This window comes from Lemur catta, chromosome 15, assembly GCF_020740605.2.
Source record: "Lemur catta isolate mLemCat1 chromosome 15, mLemCat1.pri, whole genome shotgun sequence".
NCBI lineage: Eukaryota > Metazoa > Chordata > Mammalia > Primates > Lemuridae > Lemur > Lemur catta.
In genome coordinates, this window is record NC_059142.1 from 36978355 (window position 1) to 37005561 (window position 27207).

Consider the following 27207-nt stretch of genomic DNA (forward strand, 5'->3'; position numbering starts at 1 on the left):
CTGCGGGGAGGCTGAGGGGGGTATGGTCCGCGACACTCCTGTCGGCACTTACAGCAGCAGTGCACACGCCACAGCGCACCAGGCACCCGGGCGCAAGTCGAGGACGCAGGTCCCGGCTCCGCACCCTCCGGAACGCGGGCTCCGCTCTTCACTGGCTCCCGGGGTGATGAGATGCGCCCCCGCTGCGCTTCCGGAGCCCGGCCCTAGACTCTCCGTGGGAAAACAGCTCCCAGGAGGGTCCCCGCTCCCCCGGGGGTGGCCTCGGGCGGCGGCGCTCGGCGCCGGGCATTCCGCAGACAGGCCCGTCCCAAACCGCGCCACGCCGCGGGGACCGGAGGAGGCTGCGGGGCGGGCGCCCCGGCCCAGCTTCCAGACCGCGGAGAGCCCGGCCCCTGCGCGTGCGGAGCCCTGCGGCGTCTTCCGGGCCGAGGCGGGGCCGGCCGGGCGGGGAGGCGGAGGGAGCGGAAAGGTGACTCGGCAGGGCGGGGTCGGCGAGCTCGACGCTCCGAGGACCGTGCTCAGTGTGGGGACGATGCTGCGGCCGGCGGCACGCGGCGCCTGGGTGAGTACCCCATGCCCAGCCCAGCCCAGCCCAGGTCTCCTCCTCTCCTGGTTCGGGAGCCCCCGTCCCCGGCCAGGCCCCGTCCCAAGCCCCGCCCCGCCCCGGGCCTAGCGTCCCCAGGACCCCGCGCAGCCGCCAGCTTCGCAGCTCTCCACTCAGCAGCCTTTCCCTGAGCTCCTGCTGGTGCCAGGATCTCCCCAGCAAGACTCCTTATCTTGTGACCCCCTTTTCGGACCCTCATTTCTCCCACTCCCCTTAAGCCTGTTAGCTCTTCCCTCCCAGATAGCTTCCCCCGGCCTCCTCTTATCAGGGATTTTTTCTGTTTCCAAACCACCGTCTTGTGATGCTTGTGTGCCTTGCAGAACCTGAACCAGAGGCGGGACATCTTCTCCTGGCTAGTAAGTACCGCCAGCCTCCCCTCCTGCACAATTCCCCCTGCCCCGGAGACCAGGGAGTGGAACCAGGAAGAATACAGCCATATTCTCCAGACTCCAGGCTCCCAGAGCCTTGCCTCTGTCACCCTTATGGCTCTAGGGGAGGTGGAGTGGACCAGAGGGCACTGGGCAGGGAGCCAAGCTTTGGCGGTGAGAACAGCAGTGCCTGATTAACTGAGCCCCAGGTGTGGGTGGCCCTGCCATAGGATGGCAGGATCTGGGCCCTCCCTCCTAGCACCCAAGTAGGAGCCAGGGTTTGAGGGAGGGCAGCTGGAGCCTGAAACCTGAGTGCCTGCATGGCCTTGAAATCTCTTCTCTATCCAGAGTTCAGGGTCCTTATGGTGTCATTCGGGGAATGTCGTTGCTGGGTGGCATCAGATCAGCCTCCTATGGAGGAAGCTTGCCAAACCCCTAGGCCAGTGGGAAACTGGCAGGAAAGTGCTTCTAGAGTTTGAGCTGACCCTGAGCCCCTCATCTTCCCTGGCCCCAGGCCCGGTGGTTCCCCAAAACCCCAGCCAAGCCCGTGGTGGCCCTGAAAACACCCATCAAGGTGGAGCTGGTAGCTGGGAAAACCTACAGGTGGTGTGTGTGTGGCCACAGCAAGAAACAGGTGAGAGACCCTACCCCGCCTTCCTATTGACCTATGACACTTCCCGTTGACCTATGACCTATGGGACAGGATAGTGTCTCCTGGGAGTTCCCACCCAAGATGGACCTCTTCTTCCCACACATACCTGAGTGACACCAAGGGGGCTTGGAGGTGAAAGAATACTCAAAGGCCAGCGCCACCAGCAGCCTTGAGCTCACTTGTCTGCATCTACTCCTTGAAATGAAGCTGGAGAGATAGAAAATCAGTTACACAGCCCAGCTGCTGGAGCCCAGCTTCTGGACTCTTCTGGTCTCTTTCCTTCTCAGAGGCACCTTCCTGGGCTCCCAGCTCGAAGGCACCGAGAGGCGCACCTGTCTCTTTCCCTCACTCCTTACTCCTTCCTCCGTCCGGGAAGCTTCTGGGCCATAGGTTCCCAGGCCCTCGACCCCAATATTGGGAAGAGATTCTGCCCAGGCTCTCCTGCTCCCAAAGCTTCCCAGCCTTCCCCTGTGCTCCTCTCCAGTCCTCTTCTTCCAGAAAACCCTCCCCTTTCTGTTAACAGTTGATGTGACTTTCCTGGTTGCCCACCACAGCCTGCTGTCTTCTCAGCCTCGTTGCCTGCCCCAGACCCCTTCTCCCTTCTGCCCCAGCAGGAACCCTGCCCATATTCTTCACCTCCTGGGAGGGCCCCTTTCCTTCCTGAGCTAAGCTCTGAACTGTGTTCCTCCAAGCCGTGTGGTATGGCGTCAGTGACCCAGCATCCCACTTAAGTGCACCTGCCTCTGCCTCATGCCCTCTGGGCCAGGTTGCTGATTTTTATTGGCACAATTCTCTCACCTCTCCTCCCATCCCACCCTGGTTTCAAGGTCAAGAGGCCTTGGCTCCAGCTCAGCCACTAACTAGCAACGCAAGTCACCTCCCTGGGCCTGTTTCCATCACCCAGTTTCTGCTTGAACAGCTTCTGGGAGGATAGGGAGTGCACTCCTGCACCAGGCAGCCGGTTTGCTGTGGGACCTCCCCTCCTCCCTGTCACTCCCTGTCATGCCAGTTGTTGCCTGGAGCCAGAAAAAACTGCTATCGCAGTGTTAAGGCAGGCAGGTGCTCTGCAACCCAGAGAAGTTTTTATCCTGGGAACATGAAAGAAATTTCATGAACCAACAGACTCAGAGCCATTTAAAAAAAGCCTATTAGCGTAAATGTTGCTGATACTGGAGGTCACCTTGAAAATTCTGTCCTTGTGTCCTGGCCCTCTAGGCCCCCAGGGACTAGTGCTGTGAAGACACATACTTACTGAACACTTACTACGGGCAAGTGCATGGTGACCGTTATTTATTTTCTTTCCTTGTGACAACCCTACTCATTACCCCCACGTTACATGAGAGAGGTAAATTAGTGAAGCCAGGCAGCCTCCCTCGGGAGCCTGGGCCCCAGAAACTGTGCTCCTCTCTCCCTGAGCTCCAGGACCTGCCCTGCCCTGCCCTGGCCAGGAGGTGGGGTCAGGTCTTTGACTCCTCTCTTTCCCCCACCAGCCCTTCTGCGATGGCTCCCACTTCTTCCAACGCACCGGGCTATCCCCACTCAAGTTCAAGGCCCAGGAGACCCGCACTGTGGCACTCTGTACCTGCAAAGCCACCCAGAAGCCCCCGTACTGCGATGGCACCCACAGGAGTGAGCGGGTGCAGAAGGCAGAAGTGGGCTCCCCACTGTGAGAGGGTGGCCTTGGCCCCAGGCCTGATGGGAACCCCTTTGTGGGAAGGAAGCCAAGTGCTGAGTCCAAGAAGGGATCATCCAAAGACCCCAGGACCCACAGCTGGCTCGTGAAGGAATCGTTCCTCATAAGCTGAGGACCCTAGTCTGGGGCAGCCGGGAGTGGGCCCCTGGTTCAGTGCCTGCTGGTGGTGAAGATGGCATTAAATAAGCATGCCCACCCAGAGTGGTGTCCTTGTGGTCACTGGTGTGAGACACATGCTTGTCTCCTGCTCCAGATTTCAGCCTGTGCATGCACCTGACCAGCTGCTATTCAGGGCTATTCAGGTTCATCCCATATAGGACCCCCAAGACAGGGAGAACCCAAAGATAAGAGGCATAATGAGGCCAAGGAATCCCCCTACCTCCCTTCTCTGTACCCCAAAGAACTACAGGCTCCAGAGAGTATGCAGCATTTATTACAAAGCCAAGAGATACAAATGTCCCAGGGCAGGAGGGTACAGTCACAGGACCTCAGACACACGACAAGGTGCAAACACACACAAACCCATGGAAGGGGGGGGGTGTCCCGACCCACACACCTAGGTTGTGATAGACTCTCCACTCCTGCCCCCTCACCTCCAGAGCTATGTACATTTGAAGAAACAAGGTGGGCAGTGATCCGCTGGGGCCTGTCCCTGTGGAGGTGGTCCATTGACCTCTCCGGAGTGGGGCCGGGGTCAGAGCTGCCATCTTGTGCTTTTAGATGCCACCATTGCTCTGTCCTGCCTGGGCCTTAGCAGGGGGTGGAGAGGGACCTGGAGGGCTGTTTGCCTGTGGCAAAATCTGGGGTCTGTGCTTGTCCGAGGTTAACCCCACCCCGCCCCCTCCACCCATAGCCCTAAGTCCTGCTAGTGAGCGTTCCTGGGTGAGGGCAGGGGGCAGGAGCGGGTGAAGCGGTTCACAATACTAAAGCCACAGCGGCATTTCAGGGGCTGAGGCCTCCTGTGGCCTGAAATCTTCCACAAGATAAATGATGAAAGAAGGACCACACACACAGGAGAGAGAAAAAAAGAGGCAGAACTATCTATTCTTTGCACAAAGTTGCCACTGCAAGAGGAGGCAGCGAGGGAGATGCCATCCCTGCAGCCCGCGCACCCCTCGGGACCAGGGGGTAAGCTGCACTGGTAAAAGGCACTGTCTGAGCAATTCTCTGGACATTCGACGACGGGGGGCACTGCTCAGGGGCAGGATAGCAGCCGATACGGGTAGAGAACAGGGTGCACCCCTACACGCAGCCAGTCAGAATTGTGCCTAAAGCTTTGGGGGCTGGTGGGCCCCCAACATCCCATCTGCCTTGGGAAACGGGGGGGGGGGGCAGAACTTTACTGGGCCTCACATGACCCCTCCAGTCTACCTCCAGGTGCCCCCCAAAAGAGAGCAGAGCAAATTACACAAGACCCCCTAAAAATGAACACCCCATCCCTCACACATACACACACACATAAAGTTTGTTTTCTGTGGCATTTAAATTAATCTGGTTGGTCCATAGAAAATAAGTATGTATATTTGGTTTTTCCTATGTACATATATATATAGATTTATTTATAAAACCCGCCCCCCACCCCCAAGGTGGGAGGTGTTGGGGCAAGTAGAAGAGGTGGAAAAAAAGGGCCCAGAAAAAGTGGAGGGAGTGGAGAGGCATGGCTGGAAATGAGGCCCAGGGTCCCTTTCCTCAAGTTAAGGGGGGCACGGGCGCGCCGTTGACAGTCATCTTGCGCCCCCTGCTGGTGGAGGATGGCGTCTGCAGGCAGTTCGAGGTACCCCCGTTGGCAGCTGTGGTGGCCCCACTGGCTGTCGAAGGGGGAGTGGGGGAGGTAGGGTGGGTGGTGGGTGGCCCATGGGAGCTGGGAGAGCCATGGGAGGGGGTGGCTGGGCTGGGCAGGGAGGAGGAGGTGGCCGGCAGGGTGGCAGGGCTGGGAGCCTTGTCGCTGACAGACTCACACTCGGACGCCCCGCTGGTGTTGGTGCCCTCGGAAGGAGTGGGCACTGTGGGCAAGGTGAGCCGCTTGCAGGCTGGCTGGACACGGTACTTAAGGGGGAGAGGCCCGTTCTGCGGGGACAGGGAGGAGGAGAGAGCCAGGGAAGGGGAGGGTGTCAGGAGAAACAGGCTACCAGGGAGCCACCCCGCTCCACCCCACAGTGCCCAGGTAAGAAGAAAGGGAAGACACAGGGTCTTGGAGAAGACAGAGACACGGGCACACACGAAGACCCAGAGACTTGGAGACAGAGAGGAGAGAGGGGAGCTAAAACGCAGAGGGCATCCACGTCTGACCCCACATCAGGGCAATCTGCCAAAGGAGCCTTTCCTCCCGCGTGTGGGAAGTCGTCAGCAAGAGATGGACAGGCCAGCTCATGGGGCAAAGGATGGGCTGTCTGTGACTAGAGGAGGTTGGCCCATGTGGCCACAGATCAATGCCAGCCCCTGCAGGCGCCTGCTCCCTGCCCGGCCCGCCCTGCCAGGCTCACCCGCCGCCAGGGGTAGATGTAGGCGATGTCCATGAGGGTGTAGTACTCCTTTAGTGGCTCATCCTCGTACAGAACCTCCACCTGGGGGGAGGAAGCAGAGGACGCCATGACCCTGGCCAGACTCAGGGCTCCAGGCTGAGTCGTGGGGACTGGGAGGTGGGGCAGTGGGAAGGATGGATTTGCAAGTGGCCCCTCCGTCCTCTTGGGTTTCACTGTGGATTTGACTTTCCTATCAGGGCTGTTCCAACATAACCCCCAGGTGGGATGGGATCCAGAGAAGACACTCCCCATTGTTAACAACCCCACCATCCACACCATCTAGGTCTCCTATCTCCGGCAGCTCTCCCAGAGGAGCTAAAAAGGCTCAGGGGCATCTCCTGCAACTCTGGCTGTCACCCCTGGCTGTACAATGGAGTCACCCAGGGAGCTCTAAAAAATACCAATGCTTGCGTCTCAACCCAGAGATTCTGACTTAGCTGGTAAGATGTGAGTCCACTCACATAACTTAACATGGAACAAAGTTTAGGATCCACTCTCCTAGATCCTCACTACTCAAAGTGTGGTCCGGGGACCTTCAGCATCTAGGAGCTTGTTAGAAATGCATAATCTACTGAATCAGAATTTGCACTTTAACAGTATCTCCAGGGGATTGTACACACACTCAAGTTTGAGAAGCAACATCCTAGAGCTCCTCTGGAATTTCAGACTGGCCTTCCCGCAGCCAGCTGGCCCCAGAGAAGGCCCTGCACGCTCACACACACTCTGCCACAGTTCTGAGTGCTGCAAGCATGTGCACACGCACACACATACCATCTTGGTCCCATGCACCTCTGCATGCTGACTTCAGCAGACCTAGACCACCCCACCCTCACTTGGTTTCAACCACCCTTCTACTGGGGCTCAGTTACACAACTGTGCAAGCCCTGGGTGACACCCAGCCAGTCCTGAACAATGGCTGGGATGCACAGATTGTCAGACAAACCCACGTACAGTCACTTATTTTTTGAAAGGCCTGGGGACCCACCTTGTACTTGCTGGGCACATCCATCTTGTTGCGAAGAAACTTGGCAAGATGCATGACGGTCATGGCTGCCGGGCACCGCAGGAAGCGCACCCCTGTCTGCTGGGGCAGAGGCACCCATGGGAGGTGTGCACCCCGGGCCACTCCCTCCCAGCCCATATCCCATTCCTGGGCCGGCCCCAGAACTCACCTTCTCCTTGTCCCCATCCCCATTCTCCAGGGGGCCCTTCTTCTCCTCCCGGTCCCTGGGGGAAGGAGAAAGGGGGGGAAGCTAGGGAGACGCAGGAGCAGGCAGGCCCCCCTGTGCCCACATCCAGAGGGCCCCCCCAAGGAAATGGGGCCAGGGTGGGAGAAGTGGGTGACCTATCCTGGAGCCCAAAAGGCCAAGCCTGGGCTGGACTTGCCTGGCACCTTCGTAGAACTCGATGGAGAGGCTGACAATCTCGTCATCGCTCAGAGCCCCCTTCTCCTGCTCTAGGACCTCACCGCGGTCCTCATTGGAGCCGTTGGGGACTGCAGAAGGAGAGAGCTCTGAAGGGTTGGCCGAAGAGGGGGAAGGGAGCCCGTCAAGGACCCAGGGGTCACAGAGCTCCGCAGGGCGAGCCCAGCCACCCTCTGGGCTGGCCGTCTGCAGCACAGAGAAGGTATCGTGGAGGAGGCCCCAGGGCGAGCGGAGGCAGCGCTACAGACCTATGTGGTCCCGTGAACACACTCACCCTCCGTCAGGGGGTAGGCTGCATAGAAATCCCGTCGCCGTTTCATCTCATCTGGAGAAAGGAAGGAGGGTGAGGAGAGGACCACAGGCCGGGAAACGGGGCTGTGGGTAGGAGGAAAGGTGTGCAAATACCTTTAAAAAGCCCAGGGACCAATTTGTAGACAATATCTTGGAGGGTTTTGTCAGATCTGGGAAAAAATGTACAGGGGCCTGTTAGCAGCCACCCCTGCCTCCATCTCCCCAGCCAGGGGACCCCTCTTCCCCACCCGCTTCCTTAGACCCAGCGCCCAGGCATTGGGGTCCCTGTCTGGGCTTTACCCCTCTAGTACCTCTTAGCCCACGGCAAGCTGGGTGCAACCGGAGGGAGGGGAGGGGCCTGGGTCCACACCCGTGCTCTGCCACTCCTGCCGCCTTGGCTGTGGGAAGCCAGCAGGGGTGAGGGGGACAGAGGGACGCTGACCCAGAGGATGGGCACGGGCAGGAGGGGCAGTGCCAAGCCCACCTGATGCTCAGCAGTGGGCGGGTTTTATGGACCTGCACGTCACACATGGGGCAGTACTTGTTGGTCTCCAGGTAGCGCACGATGCAGGTTTTGCAGACTTGGGGGTGTGAAGAGAGAAAGCAGAGTCAGAGCCCCTTCCTGCCCCAAGAGCAGCCTCCATGCCCCCTGCTCAGATCCAGACATCCCTTCCTCTCCACCTCGTCCCTGCAGTTCAGGCCTGCTCAAAGGCCCAATGTGTGTTTGGCAAGTGCGGCAACTGCCCCTTATCCATCCTTGGGGAGGACAGATCTTGTGTGTCTGTGTGTGAGAGACAGGCTGGTATCATGTACAACGTATAAGGTAGCCCCAAGTCCCAAGACCTCCCTGGGTCCTCAACCCCTTGCCACCAAGCCTATAGTGCAAAGAAGGGGTGAAATTTCAGCCACAGAGATGCAAGAGAGAGCTGCGAATTCAGATACAAGTCCCTGAGATGAACAACTAGGCTGAGAAGCCCCCCAGGTCACCGCTTCCAGGCAACCTGTCTATGAAGCAGCCCCTTCCCACCCAGCTGCTTCCCACCCTGAGAAGCAGCCCCTCTACCCAACTCACAGGAATGCAAGCACTCCACGATGGTGGTGGCATCAATGAAGTACCCCCCACAGAGGGCACACATGAGGTGAGGGTTCAGCTCTGTGATTTTGATCCGTGTGGTCCGATGCATGATGCCGGGGTCAGGGGGTGGGGGGACTGGGGAGCGTCGCCCTGGGAAATGGAAGTGGAGTCAGAAACCTGGAGACACGACAGCCCCTCCCCCACCTCACTCCACATCCCCCCAGCGACAGCTCTCCCTGGGCCCAAGGCCCTTCTCTGCCTTCAAGGCAGGACTAGGGGCACGCATGTGGATGGTCCTTCTGGCCCCCTCTGAGTGTTCACTGGGTGCGGGGGCTCTGGAAAGTCACACAGCCTTGAGCAACAAGGTCACACTCCATCTCAGGAGTGGCAGGAAAGACTGAAGTTGGACCACAGGAAGTACTACCCAACATCTCCCCAATCCCAGTCCATATTCACTCAAGTGGTCACACATTTAAAGACTATTAAGAGCTATGAGGAAACTTAAATAAATAAGCCAGGGCCTTGAACTTCAAGGAATAAAAGAAGGGAAGAATAAATTATCTTCGCTCTCTCAACCCCTCCACCCAGGTGCAAGGCCTCAGACTTGGTCTTTCCACTTCATCCTCCCCTGCCTTCCATTCTAGCCACTCACAACTCCCCCAGGAAGCCTTCCCTGGAGACACCATGGCCCTAAGTTTGAAGGCGGCACCATCCAGCTTCCAGGCCCGGGACTCAGGCAGGGAACACTGAAGGTCCTCACATGCAAGAAGCTGGGAATACGCAGCGCCAGCCCGACCCCAGGCCCAGCCCTGGACTCTGCAGGTAAAGGCGGTCAAAGAGCTTAGGCAAAAAGACTACTGTCCCTGCCACAGGAATTCCTGCCACCATGCCCCTGACAGACAGCCCCCTCGCCAAGTGCCCACCAGCACACTGTGGTCCATGACCTCCCTTTCCTGCACATGCACGAATTTCCCCATGTGGGCAGTGCTACCCTCCCACCGCCTCCCACTCTGGTGACATGTCTGCCACCTGTTCACAGGCTGTCCAGTAACAAACCACAGGTTCTCATGGATGTCTGCCAGAGCTGGGCAGAAAGTTTTCTGTCCCCAGCCCACCCAAGCCTGGCAGGGTCTGGTGAGGTCAGTCAAAGTCCAGCTCTTTCTGTCCCCAGCCCACCCAAGCACCCCACCAGCCTGGCAGGGTCCAGCGAGGTCAAAGTCCGGCTCTGGACTGGCCACTGTGCTTACTTCTTGGTATAGAAATCAAACCCTCACTTAGAAGGGTCGGCCCCTCCCTCCCTCCTCTTTCCCAGAGTAAAAGTCCAGGGGTGGGGCTTGGGAGGGTGGCCAAGCCCCAACAGCTCCTTTACAACATACTCATACCCTTCTCTCCTTTCCAGAAAGATTTCTAAAGCCACCACACTGGGTTTTCTAGGACAAGAAATTCACAGCCGGGATCAGCAGTTTCTATAGAGACCCCAGGATGAGTCTGGCCGGGACCCAAACAGCCAACAGAGGCCCAGGGAACCTGGCCAGAGACCGAAAGAGACCGAGAGACACAAAAGCAACACGTGGGGGAGAGACTACGTTGCAGGGCAGACAGAGGGGAACAAGCCGGCCCCACAGCAAGCCCAGAGACCCAGTGGAGAGGCAGCGGCCCCTGAAACCTAAGGATGAAAGGGGTTCCCACCCCATACAGGGTGGCCTCAGCCAGCACTCCCTGCACAGGTCCCCTCTTCACAATTACGCAGAAGGCTGCCGGCTACTCCACTGTTTGGTCGTTTCCATAGTAACCCTGTCCCTGGCAAGATGCCCAAATATTATTACAACCATCCAGAGGAGAGAACAATCCAAGTGGCTGTCTCTGATTGTGTGTAATATCCATCGTGTGTGTACGTGCCGTCTGGGTCTCCAAAGGTACTTCCTGTGACTGCTTGTCCCGTGTCTGTGTCCAGATGCATCTATGTGTGCGTGAACGGCCAGAGACAAAACATGCTGGGGGTCGATCTCACCTCCCTCTCCTCTCTCATACACACGTGTGCACACACGCACGCGCAGGCTCTTCACACTGCCTTAGCCGCCTCATTCACATTCACTGTGTTTGCAAAACCGACTTTAAGAAACACACACACACACACACACACACACACAGAGGAGCCCCACAGTGCAAATGGCCACTCCCTTCCCCCATTTGGGAGAATTCAGACCAAGCCTATCCCTCAGGCCCCTTTCTGGACAGGAGGGCAAGGGACTCGCTTATTCAATCAAATGCTCCTCCTTCTTCTGTTTAAGAAATGAGCCCTTGCCACACTCCCTGCCCCCCCATCCCCATGGGCCTCAAAATGTTACCTCTGGGGCTGGGGGTAGGGAGAAGCACTGATTGGTTCCTCATCGATTGCCATGGTTACCTGCAGGGCCCTGCCAGCAGGTGCCAAGAGCAATGTAAACAGGAGCTCTGTTTCCCCAGAGCACCCTCTCCCCATCTCCCATCCCCAGGAGGACTGGGAGGGCCCCCCATTCCTGATACCCAGTTCGTCCCCAGCTACAACTGGCTGGTGTGTTGTGGGAAGGTGAGGGGAAAGGGGTGAGGGGTGGCTGGGAGTCCAGCTGTCATCGCTTTAGGGAACAGGCTGAGAGATGGGAAGAACTTGGGAAAGAGTGGGAGAGACAGATCGTAAGGAGCAGAAAAGGGAGACTGAGGGCCATTGCCAGTGGCCTCTGTGGAGCTCAGGGCTTTAAGGGGTCAGTCCCAACTGTACCCCACCCCCCCAGCAGACCTCAGTATGGTCTCACCCCCAACACAACCTTTCCCCCAACCAGAAGCCAAGCCTTTCAAGATCTTCTGTCCCCAATCCATTGTCCAGGCCATTCCCGGGTCTGGCTACAGTAGCAGGACAGGACCTTCATCAGCATCCAGCATCCGGCACCCAGTGCCGATCCCTCCCTGCCAGTCAAGCCTGACAGCTGTCTTTCCCCATCCTCAAAGCCCCCTACTAATAGGGAACACCCCTACTTCTCCATTTTGACCAGTCTCTTTCTGGAAGCTGCCCTGCAATTTTGGCCTCTCTCACCGTCAGTTTCTTCGTGGCCTACCATGGATGCAGCCGGGGTCCCTGCTGCTGCCTCAGATGGCAGCTGTGGCACTTTTTCCTCTACCCTTCCTCCAGTGAAATAAGCCCAACTCCCTCACGAGAAAGTCTCCAGGTCTTAGGAAAGGTCACTCAAGGTCACATATCAAGACGTCAAGAATTGCAGAAGTGAAAGGGATCCTAGAAAGCATCTTGTCCAATCCTTTCATTTTACAGACCAAAGAAACTCAGGGAGAAATGACTTGTCTGAGTTCACGCAGTAAGGCAGTGGCAGTCTGTGACAAGGTACTGCCTGACTCCCATCCCAGTGCTCTTCACATGCTGGCACCCAGGCCAGGCTCCTTACCCGTCTAAGGAGGTAACGCCTGGCTGCCTCCATCGCAGCAGTTACCTGGAGTGGCAGGAGGACCACTCAGCGAGCGTTCTGGCCAAAACATGCCCATCAGCGCACATTCTCACCTTGAAGTAGGAAAAGGAGAGAGGGGAAGACCCTCATCGCCCACCCCACTTCCATGGTACAGATGGGGAAACTGAGGCTCCATGGACACACAGTGGGCCAGAGCACAGCTCCATGTATTTGTGTTTGGGACCATGGGATCTGCCTGGGGACCCTGTGAACCTCTCAACTTTCCCTGATCCTGAGCACTGCAGGGAGTATCTGCTCCCCTGTTCTCCCAAGCATCAAAAAGGCCTCTAGCTTCCTGAAGCTGGGCTAACTCTAGCCTCCCTCCACCATCACCTCTCAGCTCTCTAAGATCAAACAAAGACCAAAACCCAAAATATACACTCAGAGCAACACATGACCAGATACACACACATACACACACAGCCAGACATACTTCCTCTCTCACACTCACAACAGCCAAGGCCAGACAGACATGACACCACACACCCACAAACACACACACAGACGCTTAGCTAGACACACCCCACCACACATGCAGCCAGACCAAAAGCCAGGCCCACACTTGCCAGATGCACAAGCCATCCCCACCCACCCATCCAGAAGCACACAGCCTGCCATCCCTGCTGGGAACCAGACCTGCAAACACACACCAACCTTTTGTGCATCCCCTGTCCACCCAGGGTAAATGATAACATAAGTCTTCCAGCAACAAAGGCAGTTCAGCTCCCAACCTCTGCTCTGGGGCCAGAGGCTGGAGGGCTGCGGTGGGCATCTGACGTGCACAAAGATGTAACCTCTTCCTGTGCAGGCTCTCTGCATTCCCATGGCAACAGCTCCATCAACCAAGATCTCTCAGGCTAGGCCAGGGGCAGCAGAGAGTCCCCCTTCCTGCCCACCCCCAAAGACTTCAACTTGAACCCTACCCAGCTACACATGGTCTGGATCCTGGGGTCAGTTTCCTGTCTCATTCCAAAGACACTTCTAAGGCCTCAACCCCCCACCCCCCAACCAGAAGAACCCCTGGGAAAACCTCCCCACTGAAAAGCTGCAACAGAGCTGGCTTTATACTCCTTGTCCAAGTAATAACACCTTGGAGGGGGGGCGGGGAAGGAAAGAAATCAGAGTTTCAGGAACAGAAACAAACTACAAGAGGCCCAGAGAGGGAGGTATGAGAACAGAGTGGGAAACCACCAGGAGGCACCCAGCTCCCCCCAGTGATGGAGAGTCCTGGAGAGACTGAGGCAGTCTGGGCAATGGAGTGGGGGACTCCGAGACAAAGGCCAGGGGAAGCGCAGAGTAACACTTCCACAATATTTACAGGCAAATTCCCACCCCTGCCCACCCCCAGGCCGCCTCCTCCCTCCTCAAGCCAACCAGAGCAATTCTGGGCAGACGCGGGCAGTGGGGGAGGGAGGCATACCTGGGCCCACCGTGGAGACAGGGGGTGCAGAGGGTGTCTGCTTGCCCAGGGGTCTCACCCCCTCAGAGATAGCAGCAGGAGGGCCTGGGGAGGGAGGGGCTGCCGGGCTCCCCAGTGGAAAACGGGCCAGTTCTTCAGACCCCTCCAGCGTCCGCCGGCGTGGGTAATATCGCGACAAATCCCCTCCTTCCTATTCCACCCCCTCAGCCCGGGCTCCCCCAGGAGCCCGGGTCAAAGCATCAGGGACCCCAGTTACCTGGTGGCCGCTCCCACCTTCCCCACAGCCAAACTTTCGGCGGGGCCCGGGAGGGGTGCTCCAGAGAAAGAGGCTCCGCAGGGGTGGTTAGGGAGGGGGCGGGGAGCCCAGTGCTGGGACCCGGGCAAGGGGACCGGCTGGGGGAGGTGCCCGAGAGGGCCCGGACCCGGCAAGGAAGGGCGCCCTCCCCCGGCCTCGCAGCAATCAAAAAGCACGTCCCCTCCCTCCTGGCCTCGAGTCCTCGCGCGTCCACGCCGCCCCAGTGCCCACGAGAGAGGCGACCCCTGCCCAGAAATAAAGGGGGTAAATCCGGTAGAGCCAGGGGCGGGTCGGGCTCGCGGGGAGGGCTAGGGGGCCGTGATCCAACCCGGCGCGCACCCCCAAAACCCTCATGGCTGCCCCGGACCTTCCCCCTCGCTACCTCGGGAGCAGGGTCTACAAGGGGGCTGCTGCACAAAGAGGTGGTGGTCGAGGGAGACGCCAAATCGTTAAAAGGGGGACTCCACTTCGGCCATCTTGGAAGGGAGGAAAGGGAAAAGGGGGCAGAAAAAAAGGGAGAAAGGAGGGCGGACGGGGCGAGCTAGGATAGGGGCTGGCGGGGCGCGGGGGGGATGCGAGCGCAGGCTCGGCTCCTGGCTTCCCCCCTCCCACAGGGGTTTGTAAAGGAGGGAACGGCCCCCATCCCAATCCCCAGATGGTTACAGGGTAGGAGAAGGAAAGGAAGGGGGAGTCCGCGTCCGCTTACCTGGGTTCGGGGTCCGGTGGGTCTCGGGGAGGGGGGATGGGAGGGAGGGAAGGAGGGAAGGGAGGGGAGGGGGGCCGCAGCCGTGTGGCTCGCTCGGGCGGCGGGAGGGGAGAAACCTACGGTAAGAAAGGAGTTTGTGAAAGCGGCTTGGGGTGGGAGGGAGAGAGGGGAGGGGAGGGGACCTGGGGGGAGGGGAGGGACCAGAGTTGGGGGGGGAGACAAAATGGCTTTTTCCTCCAGACAAGAGTAGTCCCGCCCACTACTCACCCACGTGACTTCATTCCTTCAGGGTGCTTGCGGAGAGGGAAAGAGGAGAGGGAGAGGCTCGCGCGGCCTTTCCCCGCCACCAGTGCTGGGCCCCCCAAACTGGGACAAGACCCCTCCCTTCCCAAACAGCCTCCCTGACCCTGGAGGATGAATCCACCTCCTGTTAACCTCCACAATTAGTCGCTTCCCCTCAAAATATGTGTCCCGCCACCCCACTGACCCAGAGATCCCCACCCCTAGCTGGGGCGCCTGGAAAATGGTGACATGAGGACTGGGCTGAAATGTGGCTCGCAGTCCTCCACGCCCCGGCCTAGACCAAAGGGCGCAGGGCTCGGGCGGAGGACGCGACGCCTCCAGCCATGCGTTGGGTGATTTTCATTCACTCCAAGTGACACTCCCTTAAAATTAATAACTGCATCTGTAAGAGAAAGCATGCCCTCCCCACTCCCCCTTTCCCCCCTCGGCGGCCGGATCGCTGGCTCTAAAACGCGGCGCACCGGGACCCAGCCAGGGCGCCTCAGGGGGAGCAAACCGCAAGAGGGGAGTGGAGGGTGGAGGGTGAGGCCAGGGCTGGGGGGACTCCTGGCGGGGGTCTCAGTTTGTGCAGTGGAGGCTGGCGCTCCCGGCGTGCTCGGGCAAAGAATGGAACGCAACCCGGGACGGGGAGACCAGCTGGAGACGCGAACTCAGAGTCCAGGCCTGGGACACAATAACCCGGCCGAAGGCGAGAGGCCAGGAGGGACTAGAAAGCGAAGCGCCCGGGCTCGAAAATGGGACCGCGCTTTTTTTCCTGCCTTGAACGCTTCCCGCATTTTTCGCTCGCGCTGGGCGCTCGGCGCGGCTCGTGCGCCTCCCTCGCCGCAGCGGCGGAAGGAGCCGGCCGAGCGCAAAGGCGGCCGGTGCCAGCCGACCCCGGCCGTCGCTCCCGGCTCCACCCAGCGCTCGGGCTCAGGTCCCCAGTGGCTCCGGCCGGAGGGAGACCGGGAGGCGGGCTTGGAAGAGCCGGGAGGAGTGGTGAGGCCGGCGCCAGGGAAGCGAATCGATACTGCGCTACGGTGACAACGGTGGGCCTCATTAGAACGATCGATTCGTTCGTTCGTCATTCACGATTTATTAGGGATAGCCACGGTGTCTGTCGCTCCAGAGAGCTCGATTATCCGGCCAGAGCGCCATTAAGCGCACTGACGGTGGGTGGCTCGAGCTGGGGAATTTAGGAGACGAATCTGCCAAGCTTCGGAGTGCCTGCCTCCTTCCCTCCTTGCTGGCAGCCAAGTCAGCCCACATCTGGGGGCCCCGGACTGAATGTTTTCACTCTCTGGCCGGCGACCAGTAGAACTGCGGACACTGGCCGCCGAGTGACCCCAGCTTCAGCCCTCAGCCCACACCGGCTGAATGGGCGCAGGGAGGAAAAGAAGGGCGGGAGAGATTTCCGCCCAGAGGGAGTGGTCCGAGAAACAGCGGCAGAAGGGCCAAGGGAGGATCCGGTCACCTGCTCCTCTGTTCCTGCAGCAGTTCACCGGCCCCTGTGGAAAGGGGGCTCTTGGCATAGACACGCCCACTGTCCCCAGCGCAACTGTGTCGCCTGGATCCTGGCCTTTGCCAGGGAAGACTCGCGCATCCACTTGCTCTCCGGGAGGGGAGCGTGGCAGGGACTCCCGGTTTGTCTCTCCTTTCGGGCTTCAAGACCCAGAGCAAGAGAGACTTGTAGGGGCTTCGCGGAGATGTCGGTCCCATGTAATCCACACGGTTGCCCCCGGGGGGTGACGTTCCTCTGCGTCCCCACTGCGGCCCATTAATCCTGGAGGGCTGCCCAAGGGGGCCACTGTGCTAAGCCGGGATCCATTCATTTACCCCTCAATTATTAAGCCCCATTCAGGAGAGAGAAGGAGTATGCTGGAGACCTCACTACCTACCAAAACTCCAATTTAATCTCTTTCGTCCTGGACGACCAGTCCCCATATCCCTGGCCTTTCTGATTTACCAGGAAAATCTTCTGACCCAACTCTTCCCACAACTGAATTTCTCTGGTTTCCCAGTCTTTATTCTATTAACCAACACAGAAGCATCTGTCATATGCCAATGTCAAATACTGCACTAGGCACTGGGGACATAAAGCAGATGAGCCGGGCTTTTGCGCGGGGCGCTCACAGGCCAATGGGAGCAAACCCGGAGGGACACACAGCCTGTCCCGCCTGTCCCGTTAGAATCCACAGCATCTGGTGTGAGCTCCCGCTAAGGGTGGACGAGCACTGAGAAGGGCCATCCAGAAGAGGCCTCCGTTGAGCCGAATATTGAGAGACCAAGTGTGGAAGGAACCGCTCAGGAGTACTTTGCGATCCTCCACAAAGATCGAGGCTCCCACCCTGCTTCCTGGAACGCGCCTCTGCAGACATTAGGAGCCCCTTGATTTTGTGCTTGTATCTCACACGGTCCTCTAGCTGACAAATACTTATCAGAAGAGTCACTGTGTCTGTCACAGACTAGAGGCTCTCAGAGGGCAGGAACGTGAGAAATCCAGGTAATTATTTCCGGCACACACTTGGGACTATTGCGAGGATAACAGCCCTTATAAAATGATTACTATGGTAGGAGAGGTCGGCTCTTCTAGTGCTTTCATGAATGTCTTTATCTCTGTGCCCTTTACACCTTTCCTCTCCAGAAAACAATGTCCTTTGTCAGTTTCTGCTTATTTCCCCATCCTCCTCCCCATTCCTCTATATTTCTAGAAAAAAAATTGTTCTTTCCCTTTTTCTGATGCTTCTCATATTAAATGCTTCTCTTCCCCCTCTCTCCATTTTCTTGGGGTCTTCCCTCACTGCACCGCCTATTTCTCTGTAATGTCCCATCTTTCTCTGTATGTCGCAGCTATATTCTTCCTTTCCCACCTTTGTTTCTCTTCATCCTTCAATTGATCTTTGCCTTTCTCTCTCTCATTACTCTCTTCCCCTCCAAATGTAATATTTGTAACAAGATTGTAACATCGATTGAGGCATATAACGGAAAACTGTCCAACCCCCACTGAAAATTCATTCTTAATCCTACGAAAAATGCATCCTGAAACGTGTTACCTAGGGAGACAAAAACCTGTCTTTGGTTTCCTGCAATCCAGCTTGGAGGCGGGGCGAGGAGGGCATGGAGGGAAGTACTGGAGAAATGATTCCATCATTGACTGAACAACGACGAATTTTCAGCCACAATGACCCTCTTATTTGCTATAGAAAAAGTGTTACCGCTGCCATGTCAATAGAAATATTTGGCTTTTGAGCGGTTATGAGCAAAAGCTTAATTTCCAATTCTCGGGAAAACAAAAAACAAAAAACACACGCAACGTCCCTGGGTGGGCTCGAACCACCAACCTTTCGGTTAACAGCCGAACGCGCTAACCGATTGCGCCACAGAGACCGCGACGACTGCTGGGGTGGCAGTGAGCCGAGTCATTGGGAGCGAGCCTGGACGGCGCAGAAACCACAGCAGAGATCCCGCCATCAGACGAAAGAAATCGAAGGGAAAGGTCCCGATCCCGGGAAAGGCGCGGCGGGCATTGCGAGGGGAGGCCGCGGGACGTGTACGCTTCTCTTGCATTGGCACTGCGAAGGGTCGGCACTGGCTATCCTCAGGTTCTACCTTAAATGTGGAGAGGCCCAGAACATCCCTTTTTAGGGGGACGTGAGACGGGGATACGTGAAGTCGACCTACAAGACGTCCTAAGAAACAACCTCCAGCCTTAAAACTCCCAATTACAGCTGAACCCTGCAAAAAGCAGAATACCCTTCCTTTCCCCCCTCGCATCGTTAAATTTGCACTTAATGGGCTCCTCCTCTATACCAGGCACTGTTCTGGGCCAGTGATTATCTAGAGCCTAGCAAAGCGGCTGGGACAGAGTAGATGCAAAGATTTCTCGAGAGAATAAATAAGCTAGCATGAGTACTAGCCGAACTCAGCATGTTGATAAGCGCCATGGCGTCCCTTCAGCTGGGGCCGCAGCCCCCCAAACCCGGTTTCACAGTCCCACGTGCGTACAGGTCCCGCCTCGCCGTCGCGGCGGTCCCAAGTCCAGGTCCGCCGAAATCCCAGCATGCACCGTGGCGCAAGGCTCTTCCTCGCTCACAGTGACTTTTCACTTTCCGCTTTCCCCGCCTCCGTTTTGGTTTCTCAACCAAACTATGCTGTACCGGTGAGTGACAGGGATGTGCAGCCAATAGAAAGCCCAAGAGGCCAGGAAGAGTCGGCCTATCGGCCCATGGAGAGAGAGCAGCGAGAGCGGTTGCGCAGTGAGGGCGAGAACCGGTTTACGGGAATTGCACCGAGGTCGGGGGTCCTAATACACCGCAAACATGGTGAGACGGGGAGCAAGGAAAAGGGGCACGGGGTAGGGACTGAGAAACGGGGAGGGCGTCGGGGAAGTTTGGGGGCAGACCGGGTCTAGGGGTCGATGGAAAGAAGCGGCTTTGGTTCGAACGGGAGTGGACCGCGATGAGGACCAAGCGGCGACTGCTGCTCCTCGCTGCCACACAGTGCTCATCTCAGAGCTGGAGTTTCGGGCGTCCAGGCACTTCCAGAATGGAGAACGAATGGGGCGTACAGGAGTCTCCGGGTCTGGGTCTGGGTCTGGGTCGGGAGCTATGGCAGCGTTTGACCCCTCGAGCTGAGCCCCTCTGCTTTGTCTGTCCTAGTCTATTATGTCCTATAACGGAGGGGCCGTCATGGCCATGAAGGGGAAAAACTGTGTGGCCATCGCTGCAGACAGGCGCTTCGGGATCCAGGCCCAGATGGTGACCACAGACTTTCAGAAGATCTTTCCCATGGGTGACCGTTTGTACATCGGTCTGGCCGGACTCGCCACTGATGTCCAGACAGTGTAAGTGTCCGGGGTCCCCGCCCACACCAAGGCCGCTTATTGGACCATCCTTGCCTAGCTTCTTGAGCGACTTGGGTGTCAGTCATCTACCAAACACTACCTGTGAGTTCGAAACTTTGAGGGACGCCATAGCGATACAGAGATGTATCCTAACCAACTTTTACCAGCATTTACTCTGTGGAAAGCATTTTATGTTCATGGACTCATTTAATTCTCGTCTAGATACCACCATGTTGCTGTCCCCTTTTGCAGATGAGGAAACTGAGGGTCTCAATGTCTTGCCCAAGATGCGGGTTAATGAATGTCAGCCAGGATCCCAACGCAGGTCTCTCTAAGGCCAGAGTGGGTGCCCAGTCCCTAAAGAACTTTAGGTCTGGTTGTGAGACAAGACAGACATACAGAAAGATAACCAACCTGTGATGAGTTGGTGCATGTTAACTGCCAGATTAGTTATCTAATTGCCAGTGGATCTGAGAGAAGGGAGAGTCGGGGGATGAGGTAGGTAGCTGTTGTGATGGTCCTGGTGTGAGGATTATGGTCCTAATGGAGCAGTAGTGGTGGAAAGGAAGAGATTTCTGAGAGTTGTTGCAGACCAGTGGCTACTTGGGTATTGTGGGGCCAAAGAGCCATTCAATCAAAGTCAAGACCTGTATCTTTTTTATCTAGTACTAGTATCTAGACTGGTACCTGACATGTAGGCAATCCAGAAAAGTTGCAAAAGTGATTCCTGTTTTGAGCATGTTAACTGAAATATAGGAGTTAGGAGGACTAGTTCGGGAGGAAAGTTGATGACTTTGATTTTGACACCAATTTTGAGGAGACAAGGCAAGCCAAATAGAAACATCTTGCAAGTAGTTGGGGTTTTGAAATTACCTCTCAGGGTTCGAGAGGCATGTGTTAATGATGTGTTAAATCTGTGGGAGCGGATTCTGGAGAGACAAAGTATGTAGAGAGGGAGAAAATCAGCTGCAGTTTGAGAGCGGAGCCTTATATTTCGCAGTTGGGGAAAAAGAGAAGCCAGAGGAGAGAGGAAAATAATCCGGATAGGATTTCTGTTTTTTTTTTTCTTTCTTTCTTTCTTTCTTTTTTTCTTTTTAGAGGGGTCTTGCTCTGTCACTCAGGCTGGAGTACAGTGGTGTAATTATAGCTCACTGCAGCCTCCAACTCCTAGGCTCAAAGGATCCTCCTGCTTCAGCCTCCCCAGTAGCTGGGACTACAGGTGTGAGCCACCGAGCCTAGCCCAGGATAAGATTTCAGGAGGGAGTATGTGGTCACAGGTTGTAGGTGCTGCAGGAAGTCCATGGCTTAAGGAGCAGCAATTCTTGGACTTATTTCCTAGAAGTTCAAAAGACTATTTTGGTAATATGAGTGGAAGCTTGTCATGAAATGTTCTTTCTCATTTTTCTGAAAGCCTCTCTGTCTCAAGAACATAATGCTTTCCTGAGATCTAGTCTAGCCTGCCCTTTTTTCCTGTCCTGGTAGAGTCAGAATGACAGCTTAGGGTTACTGTCAGTGTGAAGGCTCCCATCAGCCTTCTCCAATCACTGCCATTCTCCTTCCACCATTTCCTTTGTTTTGTGGGAGTCTCTTCTCATTGAGTTTGCTTGCTTGTAGGCAGTAACTGTTAATTTCACTAGCCCTTAGTTTCCTTTTCTGTAAGATGTAAAGTTGTTTCTAAGGCTCTTTGCTCTGGTGTCTTATAACTTATTGCTTTGCCGTCGGCAGGTATGGCATTGGTCTGCTCTATGCAGGGGCTATCCTGGCGCTCTGAGATGGCCCTGGGGGAGGTATGGCCTTTCTTCTTAGTCACCTTCCAGACTGTTAGCATAGCAGCTGCTGCTGGTTAACACATATAAGACTTTGCAATTTTCCCTTGGCAGGGACTGAGACTATATGTCATCTTATGTTCCTCCTGACCTCCACAGGGTGAACACTAGGGAACATTCAGTGTCGACTTACTAACTTGCTTTTTTCTGACCACAGCGCCCAGCGCCTCAAGTTCCGGCTCAACCTCTATGAGTTGAAGGAAGGTCGGCAGATCAAACCTTATACCCTGATGAGTATGGTGGCCAACCTCTTGTATGAGAAACGGTGAGTGGAAATATAGCCTAGGACTGAGGAAATACAGAAATCTTTGAATGTAGTACGGAGGGGGTACCAAGGAAGGGGATTCTTTTTACTTAACTGTTTTTATTGAGGATATTTACCATTAGTTATTGAGTATTTTATGCAGATGTTCCCTCACTTCATAACCCATTGTAAGTTGAAAATGGGCATTTTATAGACATGATGGGATGCAAAAACACAAACCGCAATATCTAAAAAACACAACACAGAACACTGTAGAGTATCAGTTGTTTATCCTCGTGATCAAGTAGCTGACTAGAAGCTGTGGATCTCTGCCACTGCTCAATATCATGAGAAAGTATATTATACTGCATAATGCTAGCCCAGGAAAAGATGAAAATTCAAAGTACAGTTTCTACTCAATGTTTATCACTTTCACACCATTGTAAAGCTGAAAAATTGTGAGTTGAATCATCATAAGTCAGGGTCCGTCTGTATATAAAGATCGCTAAGATTGTTTTTTCTCAAAGACCATTGTCTAGAACAAGTTTCTGATGAGCTGCCACTTCCTTTTGGCAGAGAATGAGAGTAACCTTCTTTTCCTTACCTGCTGGGAGGTGCAGAACAAAACTTTGTGTTCAAAGTGTCCTGTATTCCATTTTAATGGTTTAGTTTTATTTTGCTGTGTTTTTCCTATAAATGGCCTCAAATTTTTTTCTAAAGGAGTAGAGGTAGAAATGTACAAATAGAGGATCAAATGGTGGTAGGACTTTGGATTAGGAGAAGGAAGATTAGAAGAAAACAGAACTCCCAAAGAAAGAAAGAGGTAATGAGGGTCAGGGGTGAGAAGGCCATGAAAGTATCAGAGGAAAGAAGATGAAAAAGTCTTAGAGCATTGCCAGATGCCAGGAGAGGGGGAAAGGGTTACATAGAGCTGGCCACAGGGAAAGGTGATCTTTCCAAACAGGTCGTTCATTTTCCCACCCTGGGTCTGGGCCAAGGCCTTGTCTGAATAGGCCTAAACATGAAAGAGTGTTCTTGAGTTCTGGTTTCTCTCTCTGGTGCTGGCCCCCACAGGTTTGGCCCCTACTACACTGAGCCAGTCATTGCTGGGTTGGACCCGAAGACCTTTAAGCCCTTCATTTGCTCTCTAGACCTCATTGGCTGCCCCATGGTGACTGATGACTTTGTGGTCAGTGGCACCTGCGCCGAACAAATGTACGGGATGTGCGAGTCCCTCTGGGAGCCCAACATGGTGAGTTGGTGGCATGGAGCAAGGCAGGGCTCTGAGGTACCCACCCTGAGCCATCAGGGAAAAAAATGTGTTTATGTGACAGGTAATGCGGAGAATGGTGTAGGTGGGAGAGAAAGTCACAGCTGCCGCTTCTTCCGGGCAGGCTGGTGTCAAGGGTCTGTTAGGAGACCCCTCCTCTGTTAGGAGACCCCAGTCAGATATTTGCTACAACAATAAATAAATTATTCCTTACATTGGGTTTATAGGGTTCTCATACCCACTCATTGAACAAGCCTTTAACAAGGTGTAGGGTTAGAGGCAGCTGAACAGAATGGGGCTGGGAGCCAGATTGTCTGGGTTGGAAACCTGGATCCACCCACCACTTAATGTTCTTGGGTAAGTCATTTTACCTCTTTCTGCCTCCATTATGTCTACTGTAAAATGGGGATAATAAAACCTACCTTGGAAGTGGTATTGAGGAAAACATGCAAAGAGATCTGCAAGTGAGGGTCAGCTGTTATTATTATTATTTTTTATTTTTTTTGAGACAGAGTCTCGCTTTGTTGCCCGGGCTAGAGTGAGTGCCGTGGCGTCAGCTTAGCTCACAGCAACCTCAAACTCCTGGGCTTAAGCGATCCTACTGCCTCAGCCTCCCAAGTAACTGGGACTACAGGCATGCGCCACCATGCCCAGCTAATTTTTTCTATATATATTTTTAGTTGGCCAGATAATTCTTTCTATTTTTAGTAGAGACGGGGGTCTCACTCTTGCTTGGGCTGGTCTCGAACTCCTGACCTCGAGCGATCCACCCGACTCGGCCTCCCAGAGTGCTAGGATTATAGGCGTGAGCCACTGCGCCGAGCGCCGAGCCCAGCTGTTATTATTGAGTGCCAGCTCCGCCAGGCTTTGGGGAAACCAGAAACACTCTGCCTTCAGGGGCTTGCTGCAGTCTAACGAAACAAGATAGATGCCCAAATACCTGTAAAATGCAGTTTGTTGGGAAGAGGAGAGAAAAAGGCCTGGTGGGAGAAGGAACAGCCTGTGCAAAGGAGCAGGAGGGGCCAGATGTGTTCATTGACTGGAGAGAGCTGGGAGTGGCTGGAGTGTGGGTAGGATGTGGGGTGAGGCTCTGGAGGGCCTGGAATACCATGCTGAGGAGTTTGAACTCTCCATAGCAGTGAGGAACCTGAGGAATCGCAGGCCTGTAGGGGGTGTAATAGGCTATTAATGCCTGTAGGAGGCGCTGAGGTTCTGAGCAAAGACAGTGGCAGTGGGGAGGGGGAAGGGCAGCCAGAGTCAAGAGAACTTGGTCACTTAAAACAGAAGTGAAGGGCCCCCACCGCACCGCGGTGGCTCATGCCTGCAATCCTAGCACTCTGGGAGGCTGAGGCGGGTGGATCATTTGAGCTCAGGAGTTCAAGACCAGCCTGAGAAAGAGCGAGAACCTGTCTCTACTAAGAAAATAGAAAGGAAATTAGCTGGACAACTAAAAATATATAGAAAAAATTAGCCAGCCATGGTCTCAAAAAAAAAAAAAATGAAGGAGGAGGAGTATCTCCTATACAGGGGACGGCTGAGTTTTCTAGGCTAACCCAGATAGAGAATGTAGGAGAAGGAGCAGGTTTGGGGAAAATGGGTTTGTGGTTGCACAGGTTGAGTTTTGAGGTACCTGTTAGACACCTGGGAGGAAAACCCATTAGGCAGCTGATAAAGCACACTGGAGTTAAATAGGGATTCTTCTCCCTATTTTACAGAAGAGAAATTGAGGCTCAGTGAAGGGACATATTATTTGCCCAAGGTCACACCACTGGTTAGTGGAAGAAATTCAGGGCTTGAAGTCCCTTTCACTTTCCTTTACACATCCTGCTCCCTCCCGAGGAAGGAGCTGAGGGGGCTTCCCACATCCAGGGAACCATCCCTTAATTCAGTTATGGCAGGGGCCAGAGCTGGGAACTTTGAGCCTGGAAAAGAGAATAAAGGGATATAACTGTTATGTACCCATAGTAATTAAAAATTAAAAAAAGAGTTAAGGGACCAGACCAAGTTAGGGCCTGAGGCTGTGGGTTTGAAAAGATTCTTCTGTTGACAGGATCCAGAACACCTGTTTGAAACCATCTCCCAAGCCATGCTGAACGCTGTGGACCGGGATGCAGTGTCAGGCATGGGAGTCATTGTCTACATTATGTGAGTATGAGCTGAGAAAAGTCTAGAAGCTTTGCAGACACCTGCCTCTCTCTCCCCCACAAACACACACCCCGTCTCCCTAGCCCTGGTCAGGTACGAGATAAGAAAGGTGCTTTTGGCAGACGCGTTTAGCAGATCATGCCTCTGTCAGGTGAGGCTCCACAACCCTGAGTCTCCTCCCCTTGCTCACAATAGACATTTCTTTTCTTCTTTAAGGGCGTCCCCAAAGTCTCAGGGATCTGTGTGGAGGCAGCTCCCCCAACTCCTACCAGTCTGGAGCCTAGAACTGTGTGATACACTGAGCTTTGGGGACCATTTTCCAACCCCAGCCAGCTCCCTGAATGACATCCCCTTTTTTCCCCTTATATGTTTGGGGCTGTCACTAGGAACCTAATTGGATAGGGTAGAAAGTGTCCTCCCAGCTGCTTTCCTACGTTCCAGAGTAAGCATTTGGACCCTTTTATGGGCTAGCCTGCTTAATTACCAGGAAAAACACAGAGTTTACCACCCAAGGTTCTTTTGTGTTCATTCACCGCACCTTCACCTTGTTACATGGTCTTGTTCCATGTTCTCTAGGCCTGGGGGAGCTCGTTCCCTTTGTTGGGCTTCATAGTCCAGCCCCCAGTCACTTCTGGGAAAGCCTCTGCTGGGTGGCTTCACCCGTGCAATCTCTGTCCTCATCCCTCCCCTGCCTCACAGCAGCGGAGGAGACAAGCTAACATTGCTATAACTGGAGTTAGCAGGGCAACTGTCTGTCCTGTTCCCCTGCCCGGGGCTCACGGGCTTGGTGCTGTGGGCTGGAGAGGGAGGTGCAGTCACTGTCTAGATGGGTGTAGATGTTTTCTTGTGATTTTCTCCCTCTGCAGTGAGAAGGACAAAATCACCACCAGGACACTGAAGGCCCGAATGGACTAACCCTGTTCCCAGAGCCCACCTTTACCTTTTTTTTTTTTTCCTTCTCTTTTTTTTTGGGGGGGGGTGGGAAATAAAATAGCCTTTCTTTCATTCCTGCTTGTCTTTGATGCCTTCCCACAGATCTCTGTCCCAGCCGGGCAGTTACAAATAGCTACTCAGGGTATAGCTCAGCCCTTGGGTTTTCTTCTTGTCTTGCACTCTGCTCCACTGGGACACCAGTGGGAGAATCTACAAGTCACTTGTTGAGTGCCTACTATATGCTAGGCCCTGCACAAAGTGCCTTATACATTCTAGAATTTAATCATCATAATGACTTAAAGTAATTAAGATTGTCCTTATTTAGAGATGAAGGGGAGTTAAATAACTTATCCAAGTCTACTTTAGGAAGGGGTAAAGCAAGGATATAAACCCATTTCCATGACTCCAAAGACTAGAACCCTTTTCACTAAACTTGGCTGCACATCAGTCCCTTGTGGAGCTTCTAGAACACTGATACCTTGAAACCGTCCCTCAAGATTCTGACCTTCTAGGGGTCTAGGCACCTGCAACCGGCAGTAGACAGATGCAATAGATAAAAAACAAGTGGAATATCTGTATAGCAGAGTGGTTTCCAAATGTTAGCCTCCATCGGAATCGCTTGGAGGGCTCGTTAAAACGGTTTCTGATTCAGTAGATCTGGAGTGGGCTCTAAGAATTTACCTGACTCCCAGATGCTACTGATACTGCTGGTCCAGGACCACAGTTTCAGAACCTGTAGATTTTAAGCTAAAAGTGTTCAGATAGAGATGATGATGTACACAGAGGTGACAAGTTCAAAGTCAGCTGCATAGCTAATCAGGGGAGAGCTGGGACTTGAAGGCAGGTGTGTGGCTCCTAGCCAGTCTTGGTTCTGCACAGCTGGAGGAATGAGGGAGAGGATGGTCTGTCCATCTCTCCCTGTGCATGGTAGTTAACAGCTGACAGGGAGACTCCTGTGCTGTGCTCTTAACCATTGCTTATTTGTGTCTGAAAGTGGGACTTCAGCCACATTCTTTCTCTAAACTCAAGCCATATGTTGATTTAGCCCAAGCTGCCTCTAAAACTGGGACCAAAACCTTTTAATTCTTGTGGTGGGAAGGGGGTGGGGGCAGAAGCTCAT

At 54.8% G+C, this 27207-nt stretch overlaps 3 protein-coding genes and 1 non-coding gene across 12 annotated transcripts; 2 read left to right on the forward strand and 2 right to left on the reverse strand.

The window, feature by feature from the left end:
- Positions 1-391: 391 nt before the first annotated feature.
- On the forward strand, positions 392-3518 carry CISD3 (CDGSH iron sulfur domain 3). Its single transcript, XM_045526339.1, has 4 exons — positions 392-562; positions 925-960; positions 1487-1606; positions 3115-3518. Exons 1-4 carry the CDS (start codon positions 533-535, stop codon positions 3292-3294), a joined length of 366 nt encoding a protein of 121 aa, XP_045382295.1. The 5' UTR covers positions 392-532; the 3' UTR covers positions 3295-3518.
- Positions 3519-3728: 210 nt separating this feature from the next.
- Positions 3729-14722, reverse strand: PCGF2 (polycomb group ring finger 2). Of its 9 annotated transcripts, none has more exons than XM_045526332.1 (12): positions 12855-13406; positions 12064-12176; positions 8627-8779; positions 8039-8135; positions 7866-7952; positions 7669-7724; positions 7538-7588; positions 7226-7334; positions 7012-7066; positions 6825-6923; positions 5801-5881; positions 3729-5384 (listed from the first exon to the last, which is right to left on the reverse strand). In XM_045526332.1, the coding sequence occupies exons 3-12, from the start codon at positions 8736-8738 to the stop codon at positions 5007-5009; spliced, it is 1125 nt and encodes a 374-aa protein (XP_045382288.1). In that variant the 5' UTR covers positions 8739-8779; positions 12064-12176; positions 12855-13406; the 3' UTR covers positions 3729-5006. The 9 variants fall into 9 exon arrangements, with proteins under 9 accessions (XP_045382288.1, XP_045382292.1, XP_045382287.1 ...); XM_045526336.1 differs by lacking the exons at positions 12064-12176; positions 12855-13406 and adding an exon at positions 9282-11321 and having other exon boundaries at positions 3729-5125; positions 5276-5384; XM_045526331.1 differs by lacking the exons at positions 12064-12176; positions 12855-13406 and adding an exon at positions 14545-14599.
- Positions 14723-18139: 3417 nt separating this feature from the next.
- TRNAN-GUU lies at positions 18140-18213 on the reverse strand. Its single transcript has one exon. It is a non-coding gene; the product is annotated as a tRNA-Asn (tRNA).
- An 823-nt stretch (positions 18214-19036) lies between these two features.
- PSMB3 (proteasome 20S subunit beta 3) lies at positions 19037-26159 on the forward strand. The gene is made up of 6 exons (XM_045526340.1): positions 19037-19148; positions 19485-19669; positions 21653-21760; positions 22814-22991; positions 25060-25154; positions 26021-26159. The coding sequence occupies exons 1-6, from the start codon at positions 19146-19148 to the stop codon at positions 26067-26069; spliced, it is 618 nt and encodes a 205-aa protein (XP_045382296.1). The 5' UTR covers positions 19037-19145; the 3' UTR covers positions 26070-26159.
- Positions 26160-27207: the final 1048 nt, after the last annotated feature.